The sequence below is a fragment of the Pimephales promelas genome, chromosome 14 (assembly GCF_988280905.1).
Source record: "Pimephales promelas chromosome 14, fPimPro1.hap1.1, whole genome shotgun sequence".
Taxonomy (NCBI): Eukaryota; Metazoa; Chordata; class Actinopteri; order Cypriniformes; family Leuciscidae; genus Pimephales; species Pimephales promelas.
Window position 1 is genome coordinate 19,541,178 of NC_142782.1, and position 27,101 is coordinate 19,568,278.

Consider the following 27,101-nt stretch of genomic DNA (forward strand, 5'->3'; position numbering starts at 1 on the left):
ACATTAGTTAACATGTACAATATGTGAACAATACTTCTTCAGCATTTATTAATCTTAGTTAATATTAATTCCAACATTTACTAATACGTTATTAAAATCAAAGGTTGTATTAGTTAACATTAGTTAATGGACTGTGAACTAACATGAATGCACAATGAACAGCTGTATTTGTATTAACTAACATTAGCAAAGATTAATAAACACTGTAACTAATGCATTGCTCATCGTCAGTTCATGTTAGTTAATGCATTTACTAATGTTAACTAATGAACCTTATTGTAAAGTGTTACCACATATTTTTAGCATAAACCTCACAAATTTAGGTTAGATTAATAAAATAGACTTCATTCAAGATGTATTATGTAAATAAGTCTATTTAAGTCTATAGAAGTACTAACAGACTGCACAAACCCTCTTTTGGCATTAAAAGATACTGTCAGGATTTACTAAAGACACGCAGTGAAAAATTAGCGCTAAAAAAGGCGTGGACACAGTTATTTTTGCGGCTGACTTTGTTGCCTATGAATTTGCTGGGGTTTCCCATTCAGACATAGAATTTATGGAAGGAGAGTTCATTTAAATGAATCGCGCAAATTGATTTTTTTTTTTTTTTTTTGGTTTGAAGGTTTGCTCTCGTCAATTTACTTGCGCATTTAACACCCCAAAAAGTGTCTTAAACCTGATGCAAACTCTCCGTAGATTGTGTTGGTCATCATGGAAATGATACATCTGTGTTCTTTCATTTGCGAGTCGTCAGTAGCCTACACTAAATCACGTGCAGAGCTTTCCACTCCCATTGGCGTTTTTTTTTTTTTTTTTTTTTTTTTTTGGAATTGTGCTGTTACGATAATTTTCCCTGTTTAGTAAATCTGGCCATTAATATATTCTATAAATTTGCTTTCTAAGTATAAGTATATATACTGGAAAGACAATATCCTGATTTAGACTATATTTTTGTGTGTGTGTGTGTTGACACAATCAGAGTCAGTGCTGCTTTTAGAAATGGCAGACCTGCCCTCATATGATCTATAATTCACAAAAGTCTTGCCTTCCCTGTGGTGACGAGTGCACCCTAATGCTGCTAAAACTCAGAGGCTTATATTACCTGAACTACAGAGCTAATGTGTGTTCACCACCATGCGTCATGTGTCGTCATTTATCGTCCTGCAGCAGCAAAGATACTCTATCTGCCACATTCAAAGGCAGGGTTTTTTTTTACTCTTTTGTAAGTGAACCCGAGGCAAAGTTTACCGATGGGACAAAGAAGTCCTGATAAAGACAATAAGGGAGAGAAAAACACAGGGAAAAAAGCAAGTGTAACCCAAGTACCCCAAGTCGGGTGTTATGCCTTCTGTCAATGCCGGAGTGTGTTTTTATGAGGCTGTGGTCAGACAGCATAAAAAGCCCCGAAGCAGTAAAACTGCCACAGAAATCACACTTGGCATTTTAATAATGCCACTTAGGCACAGACTCATGTGCAAGAATAACAGGGAGTGATTGTTGAGCATTCTTACACACAAGACCCTCCACAGGGTAAAGGTTCGAGGGGACCCAACGCATGAGGTTTCAAAGAGGCAGAACATCTCCGTTTCCAAGGTTTTGCTTTATTGTGGCGGCAGATGAAAGCGAGTCTTTTGCGAGCGCTTTGAGAAATTCACATCAGTTCACTAGGCTGTCTCTAGGTTTTTTTTTACATCCATTTAACTTTTATGCTGATCGTTTGCTTCGTCCTTCATCAATTCACTTACGTCCTTCAGCATTCTTAACCTCGTTTTTCACTTTTTAAGCCCGGTGAAGAAGCCTCTCGGTACTCATAATGCTACATATGTGCAGTAACCTTTGAGATAGTTATAATTATAACACATTTAAATCTATTGTTGGTTTAACTTAAAAAAATTAAGTAATCTGGTTGCCTTAAAATTTTAAGTTCATTGAAATGGAAAAAGTGAGTTAATGCAATGACGGAGAATGATTTAATCACCAGAAACTCAAAATATTATGTTATCTGAACTAAATAAACTATTTAAGTTAATTTGACAAAAGAAAAAATGTTGACGAAAATATTTTTTTACAGTCTGTCAAAGCCTGTGACATTTTGTTGGAGTGAAGTCAGTACAGAAGACATTGAACGAATTGAACGTTTACAGTTTCAGGTTCCAAATTTAATATTCCTACTGTTACCTTGGAAATGCATTAACAATGGCAGGATACAGAGGGGAGAAGAATGAGCACTTATCACAAATAACATACAGTCTTATACCAATATTTAAAAAAGACATTAGGGTCCAATTCTCACTACTACTGTAACTAACAATTAAGTACAGTATGACTTGTTCCTCAAAAAAACTCATAATAATTGTGTATTAATAGTTAGTAGGTATTTAAGTTTAGGTATTGTGTAGGATTAAGGGATGTAGAATATGGTCATGCAGAATAAGGCATTAAAATATTCTTTATAAGTACTAATAACCATGTGCTAATAAACGAATGCTAATATTCTAATGCTAATAGGAACTAGTTAAATGTGAGAATTGGGATGAATTTTACCGAAAAAAAAAAAAAAAAAAAGCCCGAATCCCATGGGTTATTTATTTATTTGTTTAAATTTTTATAATGATTAGAGACAGTTACATTAAAAAAAAATTGCGGTCAGTAAGATTTTTGGTTTCTTTTTGGGCAATTAATGCAATTATTCATATGATCTAAATAAAGGGTGTGTTAAATTGATTAAAAGTGAGAGTGAAGACTTACATTATTATGAAATAAATGTTGATCTTTTGAACTTTCTATTCAAATCATCCTGAATCAAACACATCAAATGTGTTTTGGTAGCATAGGAAATCATTCGGACCCTAGTAAACGCGATGGAAAGACAATTGAATAATCTCATTCTATGCTGTTAAAAGAGTTGCTATGCAACAAGTAAAATGTCAAGGAGAGTCAATAAATCATTGTCTACATTTTTATGAACCTAATTATTTCACTAGCATTTTGTCCGATTGCTAATGTTTTGGGTTGTAAAACAAAATGTCAAGCAACTGCTATCGGTCACTCTAAAACTATGTTAGAGCATTTTTCTCTATTTTTCAGTATTATGCACAATATTTTTTTTTAATGAACTGATAAAATGCATGGAATATTTATACTTTTAAAAATCGATCATCAATCTTTACAGCATCTAAAAAATGTTGATTATTCAACAGGTTCATTTTTTTTAAGAGAACAATGCACCCGACTTATTTTTATTCATTTTATTTTAGATTCATATTCCAGACACGTTTGAAACACAGACGCCCATTCAGTGAACAAAAGGTGAAAGAACATTTAGCCTTTTTCCTGTGTTTGTGGAACATGTCACTGGTTTCCTATGTGATTTTACTCCAAACTGTCACTCAGTTTGAATGAACAAAACTTTGTGTAAGAACATTGTTAGTGTAATTGAAGGGAATTTCCCTCTGCACAGGATAACACACGCTACCAGATTGAACGGAATGGTTTCAACGGAATACCTCCATACATGTAAAGTACTTTTCCTTTTGTTTCTTCTTTTCATGGTGTTTGGAAAGGCACTTAAAGCAATAGTTCATCTGTAAATGAAAATGTTGTCATTAATTACTCACCCTCGTTTCTGTGAAACAAACAAGGAGAAATTTGAAATATTGCACTATTCCATACAATTATAATAAATGGGACTAAGCTTTCAAGCCTCAAAAAGGACCCAAAGGCACAGACAATAGACATAATAGAAGTATTCGTGTGGTTTCAGAAGACTTGAAATATGGTTCATGAGTTGTATGAACTTCTCCTATGATGCTTTATGGTGCTTTTTGTCATTTTAGAGCTTGACAGTCCCAGTTTCCATTCACTTTCAAGAGATTTTCTGCAAAAATCCACCTTTTGTATTCCACAAAAGAAAGTCATACAGGTTTAGAGCAAAACTGGGGTGTGTAAATAATGACCGAACGTTCTTTTTTGGCTGAACTCTCCCTTAAAACTATCCCTGTAGATGCAAGCATTGGTTTTCCTGTAGCTTGTGTAGAAATAACGGTGGCAGGGTGTGTCTGTGTGTGTTCGTTCACTTTCCACAAACAGAAACATAATCTCAGCAGCCATGAGTCACTGTTCTTCTTTACCCACCACATCGTCCTCTTGCCTCTCGCTCGCAGTCCTCCTTATAGGCGACTATGGGGGAAGTGATCCATTCTGTCTGTTCTCTCTACAAACTCTACGAGACTCTGAATGGAGTCTCAAAGTGTTTTTGGAGCCAATCAAGTATTTATTAAGATTACTCTATTAGAAGTGGTGGGATACGATGACTGAAACAAAGGGATGAAATAAGGCAAAGGAAAGCTCTCCTGATTTGAAAGTACATCATTTTTCATTAAGCTCCTCGCTCTGTTTATTTGCGCGCTGCTAACTTTTCCATTGCTTTAATGGACACTGCATGAAAAGAGTCTTTCATGTGGAGAGAAATAAAAAAGGCAGCGGAAAACCAAACACACACTCGGGCCAGAGTGATTGCATGTGTGGAGCTGTGCTCGTGGAGGGAGTCTTATGGTGGACGGGACGCTCGCATAGGCAAGTGCGTTGATGGTGAACAATGCATTTCAGGGTTTTCTGTTTGATTTGGCCCAAATGACAAAATGATTAATTCAGGGTTGTAAAACAATTAGGCCTTGAACAAGTGCTGAAAGTCTCACTGACATTGTCACACAAGTGTGTTTCTAGCCTGTGATCTATCACTTTGTCCTGTTCCATCAGTGTGTGGTTGTTCTAGGAATGGAGATGTTTACCTTTGCTTCCTGCTGTCTGGAGCTCAGGCACTCTTATGTTCAGTATTACAAGGGTTAATGATAAATAAGAATGTTTGTATTTTAAATTTCGGTTACATAAATGGTTTTGAAAACTTTTATATCGTTTTAAATTCATAAAAATCATTCAATGACATTTTGCAGCCTGATCTAACCTATAGGAATATACTGTATTTGATATTTGAAATATATATGATATTTTAAGATACTCTTTGACCTAGACACATAGTCATGAGAGTAAATGATATCATATCATTTCCTGTTTTATGTTTTTTTTTTTTTTTTCACACCACATGAATTAAGCAGTGAAGCAGATTTGTTAGAATATTATTTCTAAGAAATAATAAAATTAATTTGGGTTTCTTACTCCTTTTTGCACATGTAAATAGAGGTTGTTGTTTTTTTTCAAGTACTGGAAAGTATGGATTTTTACTTTGTTGTTCATTTTTGTTTTCTTATCAATATTCCTTGTTTTATTGATTAATATTTGAATTTTTATTAACATGTTCAAAAGATCTCAAATCAAATCAAATATTTGATCAATATTTATGACTTTATTACCTTCAAAATGTGCTTAAAAACAATAAAAAACAGGCATAATAGAAAAGCTGCATTTAAGTCATTTTATCAATGAATGACATTTTTAATGTTGTATTTTTTTAAATTAATTAATCAATAGGACAAAAAAATGTATCTTTTGTATATTTGCATTTGTATGGAAAACCTTCTTGACACCAAAATCCAGTTCTCGACTTTCTCCTCGGATCAAACCAAGTGACGGAAAACCCCCGTTTTGCTTTTTGCAGAGTGATGTATTGTAGGAGGGTGTGTCCGCCAGATAGCTGATCACCTTGTTTTCATTTGTGCCCAGTTTTTGACAAGACGAGTGGACTTGGGCACAGCATGGCTGTTTGTTCCCCTGCGTGGAAAAGTTTTTACTGCCATCTCGAAACAATTGCCATTCCCTGAGGCAAATTGAGTGTGGAGGAGGGCTTTCGTCTCCCCTCTATCTTTTATGACTTTAAATTCCTTCTCGTCTTTCAAAGGCGATGATCTTGGGTGGGCCTGTGAATGCCTCTTAATGACAGAGCGGCGATGCACCCGCTTATCGGCCCAAAGTGAGAAGTCTTTGCTTTCCACCACATTAATTCTTCACAGCAGATTTGAGTGAGAAAAACAGTTGACCCTTGCCACTTATTCTTCAAAGCACGATGACTTTATTGGCTTTCTCACGGTCAAATTACTATAATTTTGCTTTTGATGCAGTCATTTTGTCCTGGGTTATGGTTTTTTTAAGGTCTCGAATGGTCGCAGAGCAGTCAAGAGTGAAATAGTTCCCTCTTTCAGTAATGTAGACAAATATAGCTCTTATTTTGGTTAGGCGGGTGCAGCATTACATTTCCTAACCATTTTAGGGAAGGATATTTCAACCGATGGAGACGTTGATAAAGTTGCGTCCGTGAGAAGTGATTTGTAAATGCTAATGCTAATGATTGTTGCTTACTTCATTCACCATATTAAGGTGTAACTAGTTTAATACAACAGGAGCTGCGGATGAGAGATGTCCCAGGCTGAGCAGCGGTGTGTGTGTGTGTGTGTGTGTGTGCGTGTGGCTTTGGCCGGACAGAGAAAGGGAAGTGGCACAGGAGGGAGGAGACTGTGCATCACTGCTCTATAGATCCTGATGTGATAATGGAGTAATAATAGCAGGCCTGCCACCACCCATCTCCTACCACATCAGTCTTTCTGCCAGCTCTGTCTCTCGCTTTCTGTCTACGTGTCCCTCGCTCACTCCACCATTTCCCTTTTCCTGTTTCTCTCTCCATCTCCAGTCTCAGTTTGCTCTCTCTCTCTCTCTCTCTCTCTCTGCAGAAATGCTACAGTAAAAACCTGGTAATTGGTCAACTAAGTTACTTTACCTAGTAAATTATATTAGATCTAATGGGACATTCGATTTTATTTTTCAACAAAATCCTGTAGAAATTATGGTTTTTGTTTTTAGGGATTGCATTTTATATTCAACAATTATATTTAACATTACATAAACCTTTCCACATGTACACCTTTAAAGAAAAGACTCCATAAAGTGAAAATGAGTCAATTACAAAAACCGCTAAGCAAATATAAGTTATACAGTTCCAGTACACACCACATAGAGACGTCCTGCTTTAGTCGTTGCTCCTGCTTCAATTTTAGCCTCGGGATCTGATTTGGCATCAAAAATGTATGGCTGAATCTGATTGTTATAGCCATGGTTTGTTTTGGGATGTCACAGCTTCCAGACGCTCTCAACGCAAAAGCTTTGCGTGCTTGTGATTATTTAGCTCCACCCACATGGCACGCCTCCACCCTCTCATTTTTTTTTTTTTCCCGGAAAGACTCTGTACAGCCTATCTTTCTTTTATAAATATAATAAAACTAAAGACTTTTTGGATATTGGTATATTAACATATCAGTTAATGAATTATAACACTATAAACTGTCAAATACACTGGCACAAAAGTGGCATCCTGTAACAGCTGAAACATTATCACTGGATTTTACAGAGAATTTCTGTCAACCACCGCTGCATTTTTTAGCATACATTTTGAAAGGATTTTTAACCAGCAGGAGAGAATTTCCTTTGTCGGTCTTCCTTCTTAGACACACACACACACACACACACACACACACACACACACACACACACCAAATATAATAAGCATGCTGTCAGGTCAGTGATATTCTTGATTATTTCGCTTTGACTCATGTTGTGCCCTTAAATGCTAGTCGGCATGTGTTATGAGAACGATTCATAATTTTTGTCATGCCTTTCAAAGGGCAGCAGAGTTTTTTGATAATATCATGGCAATGTGCAGCTTTTCATTTTTACCTGTCTGAGACTGTTGTGACGTTTGTTTACTTCTGGAATGTTAAAGGGATAGTTCACTTTGAAATTAATTTTTGGTATGTTTTAGCTTACCTCAAGGGCATCTTAGATGTAGGTGTCTTTGTTTCCGCAGTAGTTTCAATTTTGATATCTTTAGGTCAAACTGTTCTTGTCTGTCAGTCATATAATGCTGGTCTATGGTCAACACCTCAAAGAGCATGCACAGAGTAGTCCGAATTAAACATTTTAAATTAAACAATTAAACTGTCTGCGCAAGTGCCAGAAAGCGCCGGTAATCAACAGTGACGTACAATAAGTGACGTACATCACTTCCGGCGCTGCAGACCGAAGCGCACTTACTGTAGATCACTTGGACGTGGCTGTGGTTACAAGAGGTAAAAACGATATGAATACTGTTCGTTTTCTCACACAAACCACTCGTTTCATGTCTTAGGGCATCAATGTGTACTTACATTTACGAGTCATTAAATCATGTTTAATTTGGACTTCTCTGTGCGTGTTCTTTGAGGTGGTGACCATAGACCTGCATTAAAAAAAATAAACCCTCACATTGTCAGGCACTCGGAACCTATTGAAAAATACAATAAACGTCCATGGGACCAACCTGTAAAAGCATTAATTTATGCTGTGAAAACCTCCCTCTAGCGGATTTTCCATGTATTGCAGTTTTTCACATTTCCGGGTAGGCTTCATTTTTCAGATTAGAATGTTGCCGCTTGGTTAAAACAAGAGTAAGCAGGCTAAGAATTAAAAAAGAAACATAATCCCATGTAAATATAGCTATTTCATGCAATAATTGGTTTAGGCCTGATTTCCATACTGCAAGATGAGACTTTAAAGCATCTTTCCAGCGCTCAAATCCCAAAGCATTCCTTCCTTCCATTAGCTGTCTATACTCAAGTCTAGAAACCATTATGCAGACTTGCTTTTTCGAGAAGTGAGAGAAATGTGATATTCTTCTTATTCTGAAGATTATGACAGGAGCTCTTTTAAAGGAGGATGGTTTAATTATTTTTTGCTCGCTTTCGTTCTACCTTGGCGGATTCCTCTTCCCACTCCGAGCTTGTGCTCGAAACGTGCTTCTCTTTTCCTGCTCGGCTCTCTGATGCGCTTCAAAGACAGCATTGATGTCTCATTCAACCTTCTGAAAATGCCGGCGTGGTTTGTGGATGCTATTTGAAATCTGTAAATCATTTTGTGGTGTGTTTTTGTGTGTGTGTGTGTGTGTGCGGCGAGTCTTTATCTACGTTTCACATTGTGCCCAATCAAGTCTTATTTAAATTATGAATGAAAAAAAAAATCACATTGAAAATCTAGGGTTCTAAACAAAATTGAATCCTAAACTATAATGTAAACAGAAAATATTATGATTTAAAGCTTTTGGGGGAAAAAAAGAATGAAAAAGAAACAGTTACTGTATGATTCTTCACTATTTCACTAATAACCAATCAAATACATTTTGATGTTTTTTTGGTTGGCATTTAATTTCTTATTTTACTATATTTAGCAATATTAAAATATTGAAATAAATATAAAATAATGTTAGTGTCACATGATCTTGGAGAAATCATTCTCATATGCTGAGTGATTTTGTGCTCAAGAAACATTTATTATTATCAACGGTGAAAACACGTTTCTTTTTCTTCTTTTTTACAAAATAAAACTAAAGAACAGCACATTATAAGTGTCTGTTCTCTCATACATCTTTGTTGTATAAAAGTTGTAATTTCTAAAAAAAAAAAAAAAACTCTACAGATCTCAAACTTTTGAACAATATACATATATGGACCCCAATGTAAATGTATAGCAGAGACTTCATGCCCATTCAAACCAAGAGACTTGCTGGACTTGTATATGTCGTTACAGACCTAATATTCTGGAATAGAGACAGTAAATGCATTAATAATGTATGTTCTCGCTCTGATAATTCAGAAGTATAATCGGATATGATGACATGCAGTATTTATTACAGGGAAAGCTGAAGTAAAGTTTTATTATGTTATGACCCCCCTCCCAAAGTGGTGCCCCCTCAAAAATACTAAGTGCATGACGCCACTGTATGTTAGCTATATGAAATTATTCACAACCCTTTTGTTTTTCTGTTTCAGTTGAGTCCAGAGCAGCTTGTGCTTCTTTTGGAGTTTCTTCTAGAGGAACCAAAGCTGAGTCTGTCTACGTTAAGACTCCTTCAGACTACTTATAACCTACAGGCCCAGGATGCTGAGGTAATCAACACTCCTACATATATTTACACCATTCACTCTTGCATTTGACTGGTTACTTTGCCTCCAGACCTGCTCCCATGCAGCATCAGTAATGCTTATCCATCAGTATATTTATAATAGAAAGCAAAAAAAAAAAAGGATTACTCTGACCAGTTATTACAAAAATACCAATATGATATAACAGGTACTTGTAGGATTATTAATTACTTAATAAAAAATCATAAAACAGATATTTTCCATTGTGTCTCAAACATAATAACACAACAATATAAAACAAAGAGGCTATTGTTGATGCATTTAACCAGTATTTTGTTAATACTGGTCCAAATTTGGCGAATGAGTTACCAAAGTTAAATAAGTAATATATTAAACCTGCATTTAATAATATTAACACAATTTTTCTTGGAGGAGTATGTTATAGTGATGTTTTAGAAGTAGTAAGTAAGTTTAAAAAGTCTACTGATTGCAATAATATTGATATGGCTCTTATCAAAGAAGTCATTCATTGTATTAATAAACCTTTCACCTACATTTGTAATAGATCGTTTTTAACTGGAATTTTTCCTGATAACATGAAAATAGCAGAGGTGTTACCAGTATATAAAAGTGGAGATAAGCAAACACTAACTAACGATATACCTATATCACTGTTACCTCAGTTTTCAAAAATACTACAAAAGTTGTCTATAAGCAGATTGGACTCCTTTCTAAATAAATACGATGTACTAAGTGAGCACCAATGTGGATTTAGGAGCAACTGCTCTACATCCTTAGCTGTGATGGAGCTTGTTGAACATGTTGCAGCTGCAGTTGACCAAAAACTCAATACAGTATTGATTTGTGTAAAGCGTTGACACGATTGAAAAAAAATGTGAACTATATGATTTTTGAGGGGTCTCACATCAGTGGTTAAAGAGTTATTTAAGTAGATTTTAGTATGTACAAATTAATAATACACAGTCTGAATTAGAAACGGCCTTCCTCAAGGTTCAGTTTTGGGACCAACATTATTTATTCTCTATTTAAATGACATCTTTACAGTATCTACAATGTTGAATTTTATAATGTTTGCCAATGACACAAATATTTTTTATGACACAAATATGTTTTGCTTTGGAAAAAATATGGATGAATTATTGCAACTGGTAGAAAAATAATTAATTGTGTTAAAGAAGTGGTTCGACTATAATAAGTTATCTTTAAATGAAATTTAAATTTATGATATTTTCTTGTAATAGGACTCATAGCAATTGGAGTTGAAAATTGAAAAAATCTATGAAACCAAATTTTTAATCTTGGATAATAAACTTGGAAAGTTGGAAATCACATATTGAATACATTAGAAGTAAGGTAGCAAAATCAATAGGAATATTGTATAAAACAAAAGATTGAATAAATAAAATCGGTTTGAGTGTTATATATTCCTCCTTAGTAATGCCTTACTTGTCGCATTGTTCAGAAATATGGGGAAATGTAAATAAAACAAATATAGTTGTAATATTAAGTTACAAAAAGAGCTATTAGACTTATTAATAAAGTAGGATACCACGAACCAACTAATAAACTCATTATTCAAAGTAATACCTTAGTAAATTTACAGATATTGTATATATACATTTTTGGGAAATAATGTATAATGTATTGAGCACTTATTTTAAGTCTCCCATTTGGTATTCAGAAATGATTTAAATTAAGAGAGGCTAGATATAACTTAAGAGGCCTGTTTATGTTTGAATGTGATGAAAAAATCTAGATGTGTATCAGTTATGGCCTGGGTGTGAAATTATGGAATTTACTAAAAGATGATTTGAAATTATGTACTTTTGTCTAACTTTAAAGGACCTTTAAAACAATGAGTATTCAGTTAGTATGTAAATTTTGTTAGTATTATGTAAAAAAAAAAAATATGTATTGTATAAGTATGTATACTGTTTTTGTATAATTTATAATGCTGATTCTTCAGGTATATGGTTAAATAGGATAGGCAAACATAAGCCTAATCCTTTTTTTTTGTTTGTTTTTTTGTTATTTCATTGTAAAATTTACCAGAAAAATCAAATCAAATCAAATATTTATTTTGAGGATACCACAAAACATTCAACACTCTCAATAATTACTTGAATTCTAGGTTTAGACAATCAGGAAACTAAAAACATTAAAAACATGTTTTATGGCTTTAGTAGTTCATAGTTTTCTTTTCAATGTTAAAATAGTATCTTCTCTGCCAGTTCAATACGAAGAGATCACAGTAACTGTAAGTAACCATTTTTTTTCAAGTTTCAGGAGAACTATTTAAAAAAAACAATCATTATTTTTATTAAACGGTAAAAAATGTGTTTTTAAAACCTTCTTTCTTTGCCGTTTCCTCTCCACACCTTTTTAAATATTGACTAGAGACAAGCTGAACTCATTCGTCACGTCTCCACCAACACCTCTTATGTTCACAGCTGAAAAACCACACCAATCCATCAGTCTTATCATATTCTGTTGTTCTCCTTCTTGAGTTTGTATGCCGTAACACTAATACTGCTGACATTTACTCTTCTACCGCAGTGAATAAGTTGCTTGCATTTATTTGTAAGTAATCTCATCATTCTGCTTAAGATAGAGAGGTTTCGAAAATATCATGTCTACTTGAATTCCCTGAGACGTCCTCTCGCTTGGCCGTATCAGACAAACGCGAGTAAAGCTATCTGATTTCTCCCAGATTATGGAGAGTTTTCTTCTAAAGACTTACAGGGGTTTCAGGCCGTGCTCTGCTCTCTTTGAGAAGCGCACGCTAGCCAAACGCTAACCTCTATGGTATTTGCCTCCTGATTCAATTACTGTCGCGGCAGCCAATTAGGCCACGTTGTGATACTTGGTCAATTCAGAGGAGGCCAGCTTCTGTTTGGGAGCAAAATTTGGCAGGCTGGCAGTGACCTACCACAACGTTCTTTTGAAACGAAGCACTATTTGGCAGCACGAATGATGTAAGATAATACGAAATGGTGACCACAGTAAGTCCCAGACTACCACAGTTAGTTTCAAACCGAGGCCCAATGGGAGGTTTTCATCAAGACCTTCCAGGAAAAACAAAAGGCCCTCTAAAAATAAATCAGGTTATTACTACCACGTTCCCCTCCCTCTGTCCCACCCGCTCTCTGGCTTCTTTTCTCTGCCGCTTCTCCCAGGCTCCGACGGTCATCTTTTCTTTCAGGCAGATTTAATTCTCTTGCCCGCTATTGACATTTTTTGGACCAAATCTCAAGCACCGTCATCATTTGGCCTCCTTTTTTTTTCCTTTCATGAATTCCTGCCGACAGATCATTTTCATGTTTTAAAATAGACGGGAATCCTTATTAGCTGTGCATAATTATTTGCTCTGCCTGTAGATCGCTTTAAGGTCACAATAAAAATGAGAGGTGTGGTCGGCGCCACTCAGTCTATGTGGGTCACGACTGGGCGTTGTTCTCCCATGAGAAATGAATCACTAGATATTTCATAATTAGTGGTACTTGCAAAGGCAAGCATGGCCATTAATATTGTTTAAACTAAGGGTTTGGGATTTAAACCAACCCCTAACCCTGAGTATTAAACTCGTCATGACTCGTTTACAGACGTGAAATATGGCTCAGATTGTGTGACTTGTTGAAGAGAGGTGTGCTGTTTACTTTTGTAAAGCTATCCGACTTTTAATTTTCACCTGGTGCACAGTAAAATGGGTGGAAACATCCTGTAGACTTATGATGATGGAGGTGTTCTAAGCCATACCTTGAGGCTAGAATATCATTAAGAACTGGGGTTTGGGATCTTTTGACTGGATCTGTTAGCAACCATCTTACCAACTGCCAGTGTAGCCTGCCAACCACCTTCAACATTATATCATTCTGGCAGTTTTGCACATATTTAGTAAGGAACCACCTAGCAATGTTCTCGCAATTAGTCAACCGTATCGTAACAAGCTAAAACAACTCGAGCTTACCAACTGCGTTAACACAGTCTCATCCCAAGACGTCATATACTGTAACTGACGCTTTTGACCATACGTCAACATCCGCCTTTTTAGGGTACCCTTAAACGTCAGTTAGATGACGATCCTGGGGCGTCATCCAATTGACGCTTTACCTTTAACGTCAGTTAGGTGATGGGGTAGGGGTAGATAACGTCATCTAACTGACGTTTAAGGGTACCCTAAAACGGCGGATGTTGACGTATGGTCAAAAGCGTCAGTTGTATGACGTCTTGGGAAAATTTAAGGATAAAAAATGATGCGGAAGAGGCATCATATAAAACATATACAGGCTTCGGGTCCAATGTTTCCAAAAGCAAGATGTATACCTATATATATACATATATATTAATATTTGTATTATAAGAAATCGCTAACACTCACTGTAAAAAAAAAAAAATTGTTCAATTTACGGTAAAATACCGGCAGCTATGTGGTTGCCAGAAATTTACCGTATAAAATACGGTAGCAAGAATTTACGGTAATAAGGTTTTACAGACTTAACTTAAAATTGTATGACGTCTTGGGAAAAAGTGCTGACTGCGTAGTGATGCCCTGGCAGCGTCTAATGTGGTCATTTTGCACAGACAAGCACCACTTGTTGTTTTGTCTACTTTGAATTTTCTTGAAGAAATTCAATAATTCAGTTTTTGAGTGTTTTAAAAGTTTAGTCCATCTGAAACTAACCTGCTTTTCCTTATGGGGACCAAATGTCTCAACAAAGATAGTAAAGCAGTCATTTTTGACTTTTGGCCTTTTTTTGTGGTCCCCATGAGGAAAACCACTAATAAATCATTCAAAACTCGATTGTTTTCTGTGATGGGTAGGGTTAAGCCTGGAACACACCAAGCCGACGGTCGGCCGTCGGGCAGTTTTTGTGCGTTGGCCGACTAAGTTTCCTCGGTGTGTTCCGCATGGTTCCGTGCCGTTGGCTGAAAAAAGTCCTCGTCGGCTTTGTTTTGCCCGATTCGACATGTTGGAATTGGTGTCGGACCGTCTGGGAAAGAGAGAACTCTGATTGGCTGTTCAGCTTAGTGAAAGAGTCTATAATAAAAGCAAAACAGTAAAGATAGAAGGCTGTTCTTATGTTATGTCATCTTACCTGAGTGTTCCTTGGCGAATATTTCAATATTGAAAAGAGTGGAGTGGAATAAAGAAAGCGTTTAGCAGGATTGATATTCAAAACGGTAAGCACGCGCTGCTTTGTTTACGATATTTGTATCTGCAGCCGGCAGCGTCGGTTTTCCTTTTTGAATGATGAATATAGACTAATATATCTGCAGAAATAGACAGTTGGCTCAATACACGCAGGCGCAGAACACACATTCTAGCTGACAGTCGCCTGTAGTTTTCTCGGTGTGTTCAAGTGCAGCTTTTTACCCCGATGAAAGCAGACGAGAGACGACAACACAGCCGGCTTTCATCAGCGCTAGTTCTTCGGCGTCGGCTAGAATAGGGGCTAGAATATAGTTTGTACAGTACAAAAGTCATTGGTGATTCTCTAGATTAGGCTCCAAATCTCACTATTATCTACGACATTTGCCTCTATACAATCCTAATTGCTGATTATTAATAGTTAATAATAGAATGGTTAAGTTTAGATATCGAGTAGGATAAAGTGATTTAGAATATGGTCATGGTCAAGGCTTTATAAGTACTTATAAACAGCCAATATCCGAGTAATAGGAATGCTAATAAGCAACTAGTTCATAGTGAGAATTGGACCCTAAAATCTAAAATGATTGTCTATGGAAAGTCCCCTTAAAATATGAAAAGCCAACATGTGCATGCGCATGTGTGTTCGAAGATATTTTGTTTATACTTGAATTATAAGGGAATAAAGAAACTATGATTCATTTAGAAGAATACTAGAGGGTCAAATTTAGGACGCGGTTTAGGTTAATCCGCCTTCAGTACAGCCTCCATTCCATTACACAATATCATACTTCAGAACCCTGCGTAGGAGTTTCTGGGGTGTTTGAACAGTATTTGGAATGAATTCCACTTAGATTAGGAGAGAATAGCACCTCTCAGTCCTTGACGCGTGATGTGTGCCGTGGATTTCGTGCGAGCACAGGCAAAAGCATGAGGGCTAAGCGTTGTGGTATGCTGTTTCATGTGAGGACTCGTGTGCGTGTGTATATTGCGCGTGAGTGCGAATACCATCTGTTGGTCAGGCACACAGAACGCATTGTATCACAGATACTCTCAAAACCCGGTCACAAAGTTCACACGGACAACTGGCCAGGAGGAGAGTGATTGATAAAAGGCATTTCAAAAGTGCTGTGTAATAGTATGTGTGTTCCTGGAAAAAAAAAAAAAAATCACATGAATCGTAACATGGAATGCTTGATGAGAGATCAGATGACACCCGTTCCATTTGAAAAGCATTTTATTGGAATCCAAACAACATGAAACTGTGACGGCATAAAACAAGAATCCTTTTCATTTACCTTTCAATCCTTTCTTCCTTTTCTTTTTAATGTACTTTGTAATATTATGGTATATGTATAGGGCTATGGACCATCTTGTGTATGTGTCCTGAATAAAGACGATTACGATTACGATTACCACGCATAGGCAATAAAAACCTCAGTGTAAACATTTTTACACACAAATTATGATTCATCAGTAGGCTGATGCACTTAAATTAAGGATAAAACAGTTGGCTATAGAAACCTGGAATGTTGTTAGCCAATATATATCAACCAATCAACTTTTATTCAAGACACAAAGGTCCATAGAGACAAACAGTACAGATATAAATAAATAGATAAATAAATAAATAAATAAATAAATAAATAAATAAATAACAATACAAAAACAGTTAAAAAATGATGCGGAAGATGCATCATATATAAAACATATGCTTCGGGTCCAATGTTTCCAAAAGCAAGATGTATACCTATATATACATATATATTAATATTTGTATTATAAGAAATCGCTAACACTCACTGTAAAAAAAAAAATGTGTTCAATTTACGGTAAAATACCAGCAGCTGTGGTTGCCAGAAATGTACCGTATAAAATACGGTAGCAAGAATTTACGGTAATAAGGTTTTACAGACTTAACTTAAAATTTACAGAAATAAACTGTATTTAATTATCTGATGTACTGTTAAATTATCAACCAATTGAAGTGTTAATTTCTGTTTCATACCATTGTAATATACTGAAATCCATCAATCACAACAGTAATGAGAGTCACATGATATATGGAAGCTCATCACACGTAGTTCTTCCACAAGAAACTTAATTCTAATATATAAAAGCTGCACAGTGTCATTCACTCAAACATTAAACACCATCATGGTAACACATGAAATTTTAAAAAGGCAATAAACATTAATTGAACAACATTAAATGTCACACCTAACTGATTAGAAAAAGACTAAGCAAACTATGAAGAAACAAGTTATTTCAACTAAAAATACATCAAGGGTGGAGTGTCACGCAGGGAATTGTGGGAATGTCAATTTGACAATGAGTTGTTCATTTTCACTTTAAAAACTTTAAAAACTTTAAAATTACATGAAATTTACCATTAGATCTATCACAGTTATTTACCGTATATAAAGGTTCTGTTAACCAATTAACAGTTTTTCACTGTAGCATTTTTACAGTCTTTTACCATTAAAATCATGATCATTTTTTACAGAGGGTCCAACCTAAAAACCTACCCAATAAAGAAAGAAGTCTGACTGCGTTTATTTAATCAAAATATTGTAGTATTGTGAAATAGTATTACAATTTAAAATGACATTTTTTTGTGATGCAAAGCTGAATTTTCAGCATCATTACTCCAGTCTTCAGTGTCACATGATCCTCCAGAAATCATTCTAATATGCTGATTTAGTGCTCAACAAACATTTATTATTATCGTCTACCAACATTGCGGTTTGCAAAAATGTACTGTAGGAAGAGGTACATTTTCCCAATAAGCCTGTGTTGAATTTTTTGGAAATGTATTAGTGAACAAGTAATTACAAGTGATTCTGAAACCGGCACACTTGATTTTACTCGAATATCTTGCTTTTGCGTATATGAGAGCTCCTGTTTAGAGAGCTCAAGGATGCGTTTCCACCTGTACAGGTGCAGAAAGGCCGGTAAATGGTGATTTGAGCATGTATTATGTTCACTGTGGGGGCGTGCTTTCTTTTAAGAATAATCCTTTTTCCACAACATCAGAGTGAGAATAATGTGTGTATGCACCTGGAACATTTGCGTGGGAACTTTTTCTGTACTCAATAATTAATGAATGAAACCACACGTTTCACTACATTAAAACTACAAGAAAGCACAATCATCATTAATCAAATAACTTCAATGCACAGTAATTAAACTCACAGATGAAACCAGGACTTCTGGGATGATCTCTTCCAAGGGTGACGTGACCCATGTCATTTAAAGGTTGCGCCACTGACGTATTATGAAATATTGCATCACTGGTGATAAATGACCTGAGGCTTTTGTGTGGTTATGATGGAGCCATCTGCTCTATCAGGAAGTTCTTGTAAGGCTGGCATATCTTTATATCAATCTCAGTGTGTGCATATTGGCACCATGTGTCCAACAGTGGTTAACCTACTGGCTTTAAAAGGCACGTTTTGGTATATTGGCACCTGAATAAGCTTGAGTATGCATGGTTCCGGGTGTACATGCATGTGTGTTGCTGTGCCCTCCTCTGTGCCCCGTTTAGACCCGGTCCGGCAGCTGCAGAGGGGATCAGAGTTGAGCTGCATTCCTGGGGAGACCCCTGAGGCAAGACAGCTGCAGTCTCTCTCTCTCTCTCTCTCTCTCTCTTTCTCTCTCTCTCTCCAGAGACGCAGTAATTACACGGGACATTCCACAATTTATTACTGCAAGCAAACGTGTACATGCACACAGAAACGCTCCCACAGATGCAGTGTAATCACTGATGCTGATGGCATGTTACTTTAGTCTGCTGTGGACACACAGAGGTCAGCCAATAGTGATCAGACATACTGACCTCACTTTAAAGGAACAGTGCACCCACAAATGGATGAATGTCATCATCTACTCACCCTGAAATTCCTGATTATGTTCTACACAAAAAAGTGATATCTTACACAGAATGTCCGTGTTGCTCTTTTACGTATAATTTGTGCAATCATTTATACACACTTCCCTGCTACACAGAATGCCAAACGCAGCAGAACAATTGAACAATACCTGGGTGATCTGTACCGCATCTGTTGAAGTTCTGAAGTGTGCAGCTAGTTAACACTTTGCTATCCCAAGAGGCCACTGGGTCTAAGATGACAAATATAATCAATTGTATACACAACAGTTCAATTGGTGAGATCTTTTAATGTTTTTTTTCTCACCAAGTCTGCATTTTTTTAAATCAAAACTACAGCAAAAACAGTAATATTGTGAAATATTATTACAATTTAAAATAACTGTTTTATATTTAAATATTTGAAAATATGTAACTTTTTCCTGTGATGCAAAGCTGAATTTTCAGCATCATTACTGCGTCACATGATCCTCCAGAAATCAATATGCTGATTCGATAATTGATTTATTAGCATTGTTTATTATTTTATTCATTAAAGGATTCTTTAATGAGTAGAAAGTTCAAAAGAACAGCATTTATTTGAAATAGAAATATTTTGTCTTTAATGTCACTTCTGAATAATTAGATACATCCTTGCAGAATTAAGGTATTAGTTAACTTTTTTTAATCTCCGACACCAAATATTTGAACGTTAGTGTATGTATATATGCAATCACTTAATTACATTTATATTATTTAGTTTAAATAAAATAAAAAATAAGTTAAATTGAGTGTATATGCAAATCTCTATAATTAAATTAAACAAATATTGTTAATTATAAATCAAATGCATTAAGTTAAATTCAATTTGTATTAAATATATAGTTTTAGAATGTTTTTAAATACATTTAAATGTGTTAGTCCACACTGTTCATATGCTAGACTTAAAGCTTTATGCAAGAAACAGACTCAAATGGAAGTAATTGGATGAACTATCCCTTTAAGCCACCAGTTCGTCATTTAAGCAATTTTTCTCTCACATTCACCAATACCTCTTAAATCCTTCCTCTTCCCGCCAGGTTTAATAAGTGAGAGATACCTAAAGCTGTGTGCGTATTAACTTTATTGGATTCTTCAAGTGTTCGTAGGTTAGGTTAATGTAGGTCAGGCTGTCTGACTGAACAAAATGTCTTCCTGTTGCGGGAGTTTAGATCATTGTTATCATTAAGTGTTACCACACCCCAGGCGAGAGGAACCTTTATCCCACGGGTTTGCTTGGTGTTTGTGTCTAGACACATGTGCTGTGCTGTGTGTGCATCTGAGGTATTTGCCTTTCTGCTAATTACTGATGTGTGTTTTCTCTAGTATGTGGCTGTCGTCACTGCGGCTTCTGTGGGCTGCGAGTGCTTCTGTGAGCCTCACGGGAAAGCATTTTGATTTTCTTTTGTGTGTGTGTGTGTGTGGTTTATTATGAGGATACAAATGTCTATAATGACATGGGTATTACAAAATAAACATGGTTTATGAGACACTTCCTGTGTCCGTGGAAAACCAAATGGCTTAAAAAACACAAAAGGTGCTTGGTTTTTGCAGAAAGTTTTCTGTGATGGGTCGGTTTAGGGGAATATACAGTTTGTATAGTACAAAAACCTTTACGGAGAGTCCCTGTAAACCATGGAGCAGGAGAGAAGAAAAATGTGTGTTTTTTGCAAGTCTTCGTACTTCGTATTTAGTACTTGCCTACCAACATTTTCACTACAAACTTTTTGAATAGCAACATTTTTGTGCCAGGGAAAACAAATGATATATATTGATTTTATTTCTCTTCTGAAATTGATTGTACGTCCCAAGACCTACAGTACACTTTCACATCAAAACCAAAAGCAAACAAAAATCTATCTATTTTATTAAAGTTAAAGTTACATTTTATTTTTAAAAAGACCATGATAGCTATACGTTGAAAAATAAACAGCATAAAGTGCAAAAGATATGATTTTAATTTTAAACACATTCCAACTTTCCAAATATTTGATTCATTTTTGTTTAATTTTCTTCCTATGGAAGCTTGGTCGCTTTTTTTCATATTTGATTCAAAGAGCACAAGCCACTCGCATCATCATAAATCAGGCCAGTCAATTGGTGAAAACTAATATTAACAGTCACAAACATTTTGTTCCTCAATAATTCAATTTGCTGGCTTACCAACGGGAATAATGTAATAAGTCAGGTTTTATCTTCTCGCTAAAGCACCTTTCATTTCGTGAAACTGACTGAACAGTGGAGACTGAAATCAGGTCTGTGCAAACTTTTGCATTAAAAAAAAATGCATGACAGATGACACATGAACAAAACAAGAAACGCAACAGCGATCAGTTAAAATGATAAGGTTTGTGGGCAGGTGAAGACAGAGAAAACCTCATTTCTCGTAATTGCAAGGTGACATTTGAACATGTTGCTTAAATAGACGGTGATTTGTGACCGGAAGGCTCTTTGCAGTGCCGCTGCTTCCTGTTGTTTTCCCGAGTCACTTCACACCTCGTCTTAAAGCAAACATTCTCACACTCTTGTACACACACTCACACAATCTAACTTCATTAATCATTAAACTAGCACCTTCAGGCCCCGCGAGCTCCCGCCTATTCAGTTTCGATTAAACCCCTGCTGCGTGTGGGGGAGCGAAAGACATGAAATGGGAACGAAAGACTTTGCTTAAGATCAATAACATGCTTGTTATGATGCTGAACTATCACGTCCAACCTCTGAATCTGCGGATTCACTAAAGCAAAATTTAAAGCATTTGAGGCATAATGTCACAAAAAAATGGCAACTCAAATCTGGTTTACTGTCAGGTGTTACAATGGAAGTGAATGGGACCAATGCATTAACCTTAAAGTACTCAATAGTAACTAGACACAAAACGCAACTGTTGATGTTAGCGTGAAAAAAATCAGTGTATCTTTAAAAAAAATTAATAAAGAAATGTTATTCATTTAAGTGCTTTTATAAAATTATACGGTTCAGATTTCTATTTTTATAAAGTAAAAAAAAATTGGGATCATTCACGCTGTAAGTGGCTCACTAGCTGCCTTTCCATTACCCTTGGAAAGGAATGGAAAAAAACAGCCATTGGAAACTCGGCTATTTCGCAAAAACTTCCATAAGTCACAAAGAAGTTTTCAGGCTCACAAGAGGGTTTTACTTAGAAATACTTAGCAAAACTGCAATGGAAACAGTTTTTACACATTTACAGCTCACCTGGCATAACGTAAAAGTAAAAAATTATTTAAAGACGGCGCGATATGTTTGGACACGAAAACGAAACTTTATTCAAGAATTACAGGAATGCTGGATTCTAAACAAAAAAGAAATGTCACAATTTACCAAGACAATTTATCCGTTGCCATGTTTGGAATGACTTGAAATTTTTAGTCGCATAACATCGGTTAAAGCTACACTGTGTGATTTTTACCCCCATCTAGCGGTGAAAAGGTATATAACCATTCAGTGAATATTAGTTTCTCTTCCTCTCAATTCCGATTTCGTTTTAACTCCTACGGTGGCCAATGTAGTCCAAGATTAACATGGCTTCCAGTTCGACCTTGTCTATGAGTGTTAACTCAAACTTAAATGCGAAAGGCGAAGCTTAAATTAACGGGTATGTCCCTCTTTGGCTAATGTACTTTCAACATGGCGACCGACCTTAGAACCCCTCACCCGTATGTATTTTCAATGGCATATTATACACTCATGAGAATACTTTAATACTTGAAAATTCTCTCTGGCCCGAGAATTTTCGGTTTCTAAATTTTCGGTTTCCCCCACCTCCACAATGTTTACGTGTACTTGAACATTCCTTCTTAACACGCATTAAAACTTTAGATGTGAAACTCACCGAGTGGTCTGGGGTGTTCACTGATATGCTCACACAAAAATCGCTGCAACTACGATAAAACCTGCTGGAAAGCATATTTTGCAGCATTTTTGCGCAAAATTTTGCACAAATCTGTAATGGAAACCAGGCTACTGTAACCTTTAAAAAAAAAAGGTTACAGTAGCCTGGTTTCCAAAAACTTTTTATTGGATTTGATGTTTCGAGGAAAGAACCTTTAACATACATGGAACCTTTCCATCGCACAAATGGTTCTCTATAGTAGGGAAGGTTCCTTAGACTATTAAAATATTCTTCACACTAAGAAAAACATGGTTCTTTTAAGAACTGATGCCTGAACCAAAAATGAATCTTCCAAGGCATCACTGTGAAAAACACTTTTGGGAACCTTTATATTTAAAAGTCCACATTATGCCAATGTCATACTGAAAATTGAATATTCCAGTGATAGAAATGTGTAATGAGATCCCCCTGGCGTGTATGAGGTCAGGCTTTGGGCCGTGCTCAGCGCTGCTGTTGTTAGGTCACTGTGAGGAAAGAGTTGAATGACAGCAAAGAACCAGAACGGGAATGAGAACGAGGGAGAGACAGAGCCAGTCTGTGATCTCTCCGCTCTGCTGCGCTAACACAGCCTCCATTTATCCGAGAGAGAGAGAGAGAGAGAGAGAACATCAAGCATAAACAGAGCAAACACCTCCAGTGACACACACTTGCTTCAACATAAAACCACACTGATAACAAAACCACAGAGTCATGCACTTTCCCAGATTTCCCCATATGCGTGTGATTCTTCCAGATGGTGACGCCTTGTGATCTCAGTGTTATTACAGAGCTGTTGGACTGCTTTCATCTTGTTTAATCACTCTCTATCTGTCTCTTTCTTATTAGGTGAAACATCGCTGGTGTGAACTTGCGGTCAAGCATAAACACACAGCGGCATACCGAGACGTTGAGCTCTTTCTGATCCATGACCAGGTACATGAGTGCTTCTCTTGCACTTTGTTCCCAAACTTAATGAGCTGTCTTTATGGCCAGCCTTTTAAGGCATGATCATATTTTTTTTCAATCCCAGAATACAATGCAATGAGCTATAAAATGGATAATTGCTTATAAAATATACTTATAAATGTATATTATGATATTTCAGTCAAAATGCTGCCTTGGAAGGGAACTTCCTGTGTAGAGCGAGCTCACTAGGTTTAGGAACAGAGTTTAGATCTCTTTCCCCCATAAAGAACACTTCTTGATTCTAGTGTGTGTGTGTCTGTGTGTACTAGGCCATGGGTGTGTATTTGTACGGTGAGTTGATGGTCCAGGAAGATGCCCGGCAGCAAGCATTAGCACGTCGTTGTCTATCCTTCATTAAAGATGACATGGACCAATCAGCACGCAGCGTTGTGGAGGAAATGATCCTCTGAATTCGGACAAATCAGGTAAGAGTGTCACGTCCCCTCTGTCCTTTACTGTACACTGTAAAAAAAAAATATTTTCAAGATTTGTTATCACAACATTTTTTCTTTTGTCAAATCAACTTAAATAATTTATTTAGCTCAGATAACTTATTATTTTAAGTTTCTGATGATTAAATCAATCTCCTTCATTGGATTAACTCACTTTTTCCAGTTCAATCAACTTAAAATTTTAAGGCAACCAGGTACTTAATTTTTTAAGTTAAACCAACAATATTTTTTACAGTGAAGTCAAAAACGATTTACAGTTTAGATAAAAAAAAAAAAAATAGGTTCAACAAAAGGTTACACAATCAGCTCATAACCGTCAAGAGATTTTAATGGCTCAGATTCCCATTACTTGGACACGTTTAACCAAAAAAAAATCGTAAATTATGTAAGAGCTGCTTTGAAAAAAAAAAAAAAAAACTCACTCAGATGCAGAAGTCCTAAAAAAAGCCCTTTTGTTTTTACTCCCCACATTATTAAAGATCCACTCCCAATGTCCTGGCCAACTCCACACTCACATTCTTCCAGAAGCTCCCGCCTGCCTCATCTGCACTTTTCCAGGAAGCCTGTCGAGATCTGTTTGTATTATGATGAATTCGGAATGTGCTCCTCAAACAATTCCCAAGCACCAGAAAAGAAATGGGTCAGCAGCTTTTTTTTTTCCAGGGCTTTAGGAGAGAGGTGGATCCCTGTGCCCTTACTGCATGAAGTTCCTGCCTCCACAAGGGAGGGATTCCCTGGGTCCACATAATTTGTTGCTTCCTTAAAAGCTGTGAGGGACTGATATATGGTGGTAACCATGAACAGAAGAGAGAGTAATTGTCTGGCTTTGAAGCCTCCTATCTCAACATCACGCTAGGTATTATTCTGTTTAACCGAGCAGGCCGCTGCTCAGCCAATGGGAAAGAGCCGACTCATGGGCCCTGAGATAAATCCATTAGTCGTCTCGCTTCAGAGTTTTTGGTGAAGCTGTGGCGCTTTTAATCTGCCGACAAGACAGTTTTATTTGTTTGAGGACTCGGAGGAGACGGGTGGCTTTTCCAAGCCGTTGTGGTTTATGTCACTTGATTTGGATGAATCATGCCGGTCAAAACTATCATTCTGCAATTTGTGCATCGCTAATGCAGCATTTTCATTCTCAGAGAGCCTGTTTGTCTTCAGAGGTCAGCGTCTAGCCGCTGTCAATAAATCTTCGGTACACACACTGGGCTCCTGCCTTGCTTGGACGTGCCCTGAAATGTGCTAAACTCTAATAGCAGGTTACACTTGTTGTTTTCAGGTACGCCAGACAAAAAGCTATTAGACCTGAATAATGGGTGTTGTGCTTTTTGGTTTTGGGATCAACGATGTGTCACTTGTCTGATAATTTATTTAAGAAAAAACTTTTTACAATTAGTCAAATACACCTTTTCTATGATGAGAATATTTTATTTATAATGTTGATAAGAATTACATTTTAGAAAAAGTTTTCTTCGTTATCACATCAGGAAATGTTTAAGTAGTTTGACATAATCATTTATTATTTATTTAAAAATAGATTTTTTTTTTTTAATAAAACCTCATTACTCATTAATATTTGAAAGTCAACCTACATGCAACAAGTAAATTGACAGGGCAGTTGAAGTATTAAAATGACTAAAACTGAATAGACATAAAAAGACAAAAGCACATACAATTACTAAAATTTAAATGAAACCTAAAATATAAAAAAAACCATCAAAACCTTTAAAAACATTTTTGAAAATACTGCTAGATTTTAAGATGTACACTTACTGTATTTATAATGTATGATATCTTTAGAGATATTTAGGAATGTCATTTTTATTTGAAGCTTATACCACATTTTATTTTATTTTATTAGATTTCATTCAATTGAAACTTCTTGAAAATGTTATATAAACATTTTTCAAAACCATATGGTTGAACATTAAAAATGGATTTTACACTCGTACAAATCATTGGTTTTTTTCTAATGTAAAGCTAATGTTAAAAAAAAAACATCCAGAGAATTTTTTTTCTAATGTAAAGCTAATGTTAAAAAAAAAACATCCAGAGAAATAAAAAGTTCCTAGATGTTAGGGAAAAAAAAAATCCTAGATGTTCAAGACTCCGTCTTCAAATTACAGTCAGTGTACTTCAGAAACAGTAAAAATATCCCACAAGTGTAAGAGAACTCTTGAGAAATGTGTCGGGGCGTTGGAGGCCTGTGAAATGCGTCTTGTTGGGGATAATGAGGGACATTTCGGCGGCCCAGCAGAGCGTGCTCAATCGCAGGAGAGCAAGAGGATCTGCAGGTTTTGCCTTTCATGTTGCTGGCTGTGTGGGTTCCTGGCGTGCTGATTTGTGACTTAAGATAAAAATCACATTGCCAGGGATTACCACACAACCGCCGCTCGGACGGCTGCTATGGCAACCAGAGGCACAGTCTTCGCTCAGCTCCAGAAAAAAAAAAAAAAGACGACGTGTCTTTTCTCTGTGGGCCTCCGACAGGATGACAAGGAAATGTAGAGGAGGAACGACGGCGTGGGTGAACGCGTGTCGAGGAGAGACTCTCAGAGCAGGTGCAGAGCTTAGCTGATTGGTGAACAGTGATTGAACTCTTTGTTCACAGTGGCTAAGTTCTGCACCTGATGAGAGGATGACAGACCTCAGGGAACCCGTTGCAGATGTGAAGTGCTAAAAGTGTAATTATTATACACTCACGAGAAACGGAAGACAACTTGTAAGAGAGAGAATCGTTGGAGGGTGTCTGTAGTTTAGTTTGTATTAGAAGACTTTCTTCTCAGCAGTCTTTACCAGTGGCTTCTGTTAGCAT

The 27,101-nt window shown here is 36.3% G+C and overlaps 1 protein-coding gene across 3 annotated transcripts in view; it reads left to right on the forward strand.

Moving 5' to 3' along the window:
* aopep (aminopeptidase O (putative)) overlaps positions 1-27,101 on the forward strand; it is an 88,701-nt gene that overhangs the window by 57,640 nt on the left and 3,960 nt on the right. For all 3 annotated transcript variants that reach the window (XM_039679925.2, XM_039679934.2, XM_039679943.2), the window contains 3 exons: positions 9,810-9,926; positions 23,718-23,804; positions 24,107-24,262. In XM_039679925.2, the coding sequence (XP_039535859.2) occupies positions 9,810-9,926; positions 23,718-23,804; positions 24,107-24,247 (345 nt within the window). In that variant the 3' untranslated portion in view covers positions 24,248-24,262. The remainder of the gene's footprint in view (positions 1-9,809; positions 9,927-23,717; positions 23,805-24,106; positions 24,263-27,101) is intronic.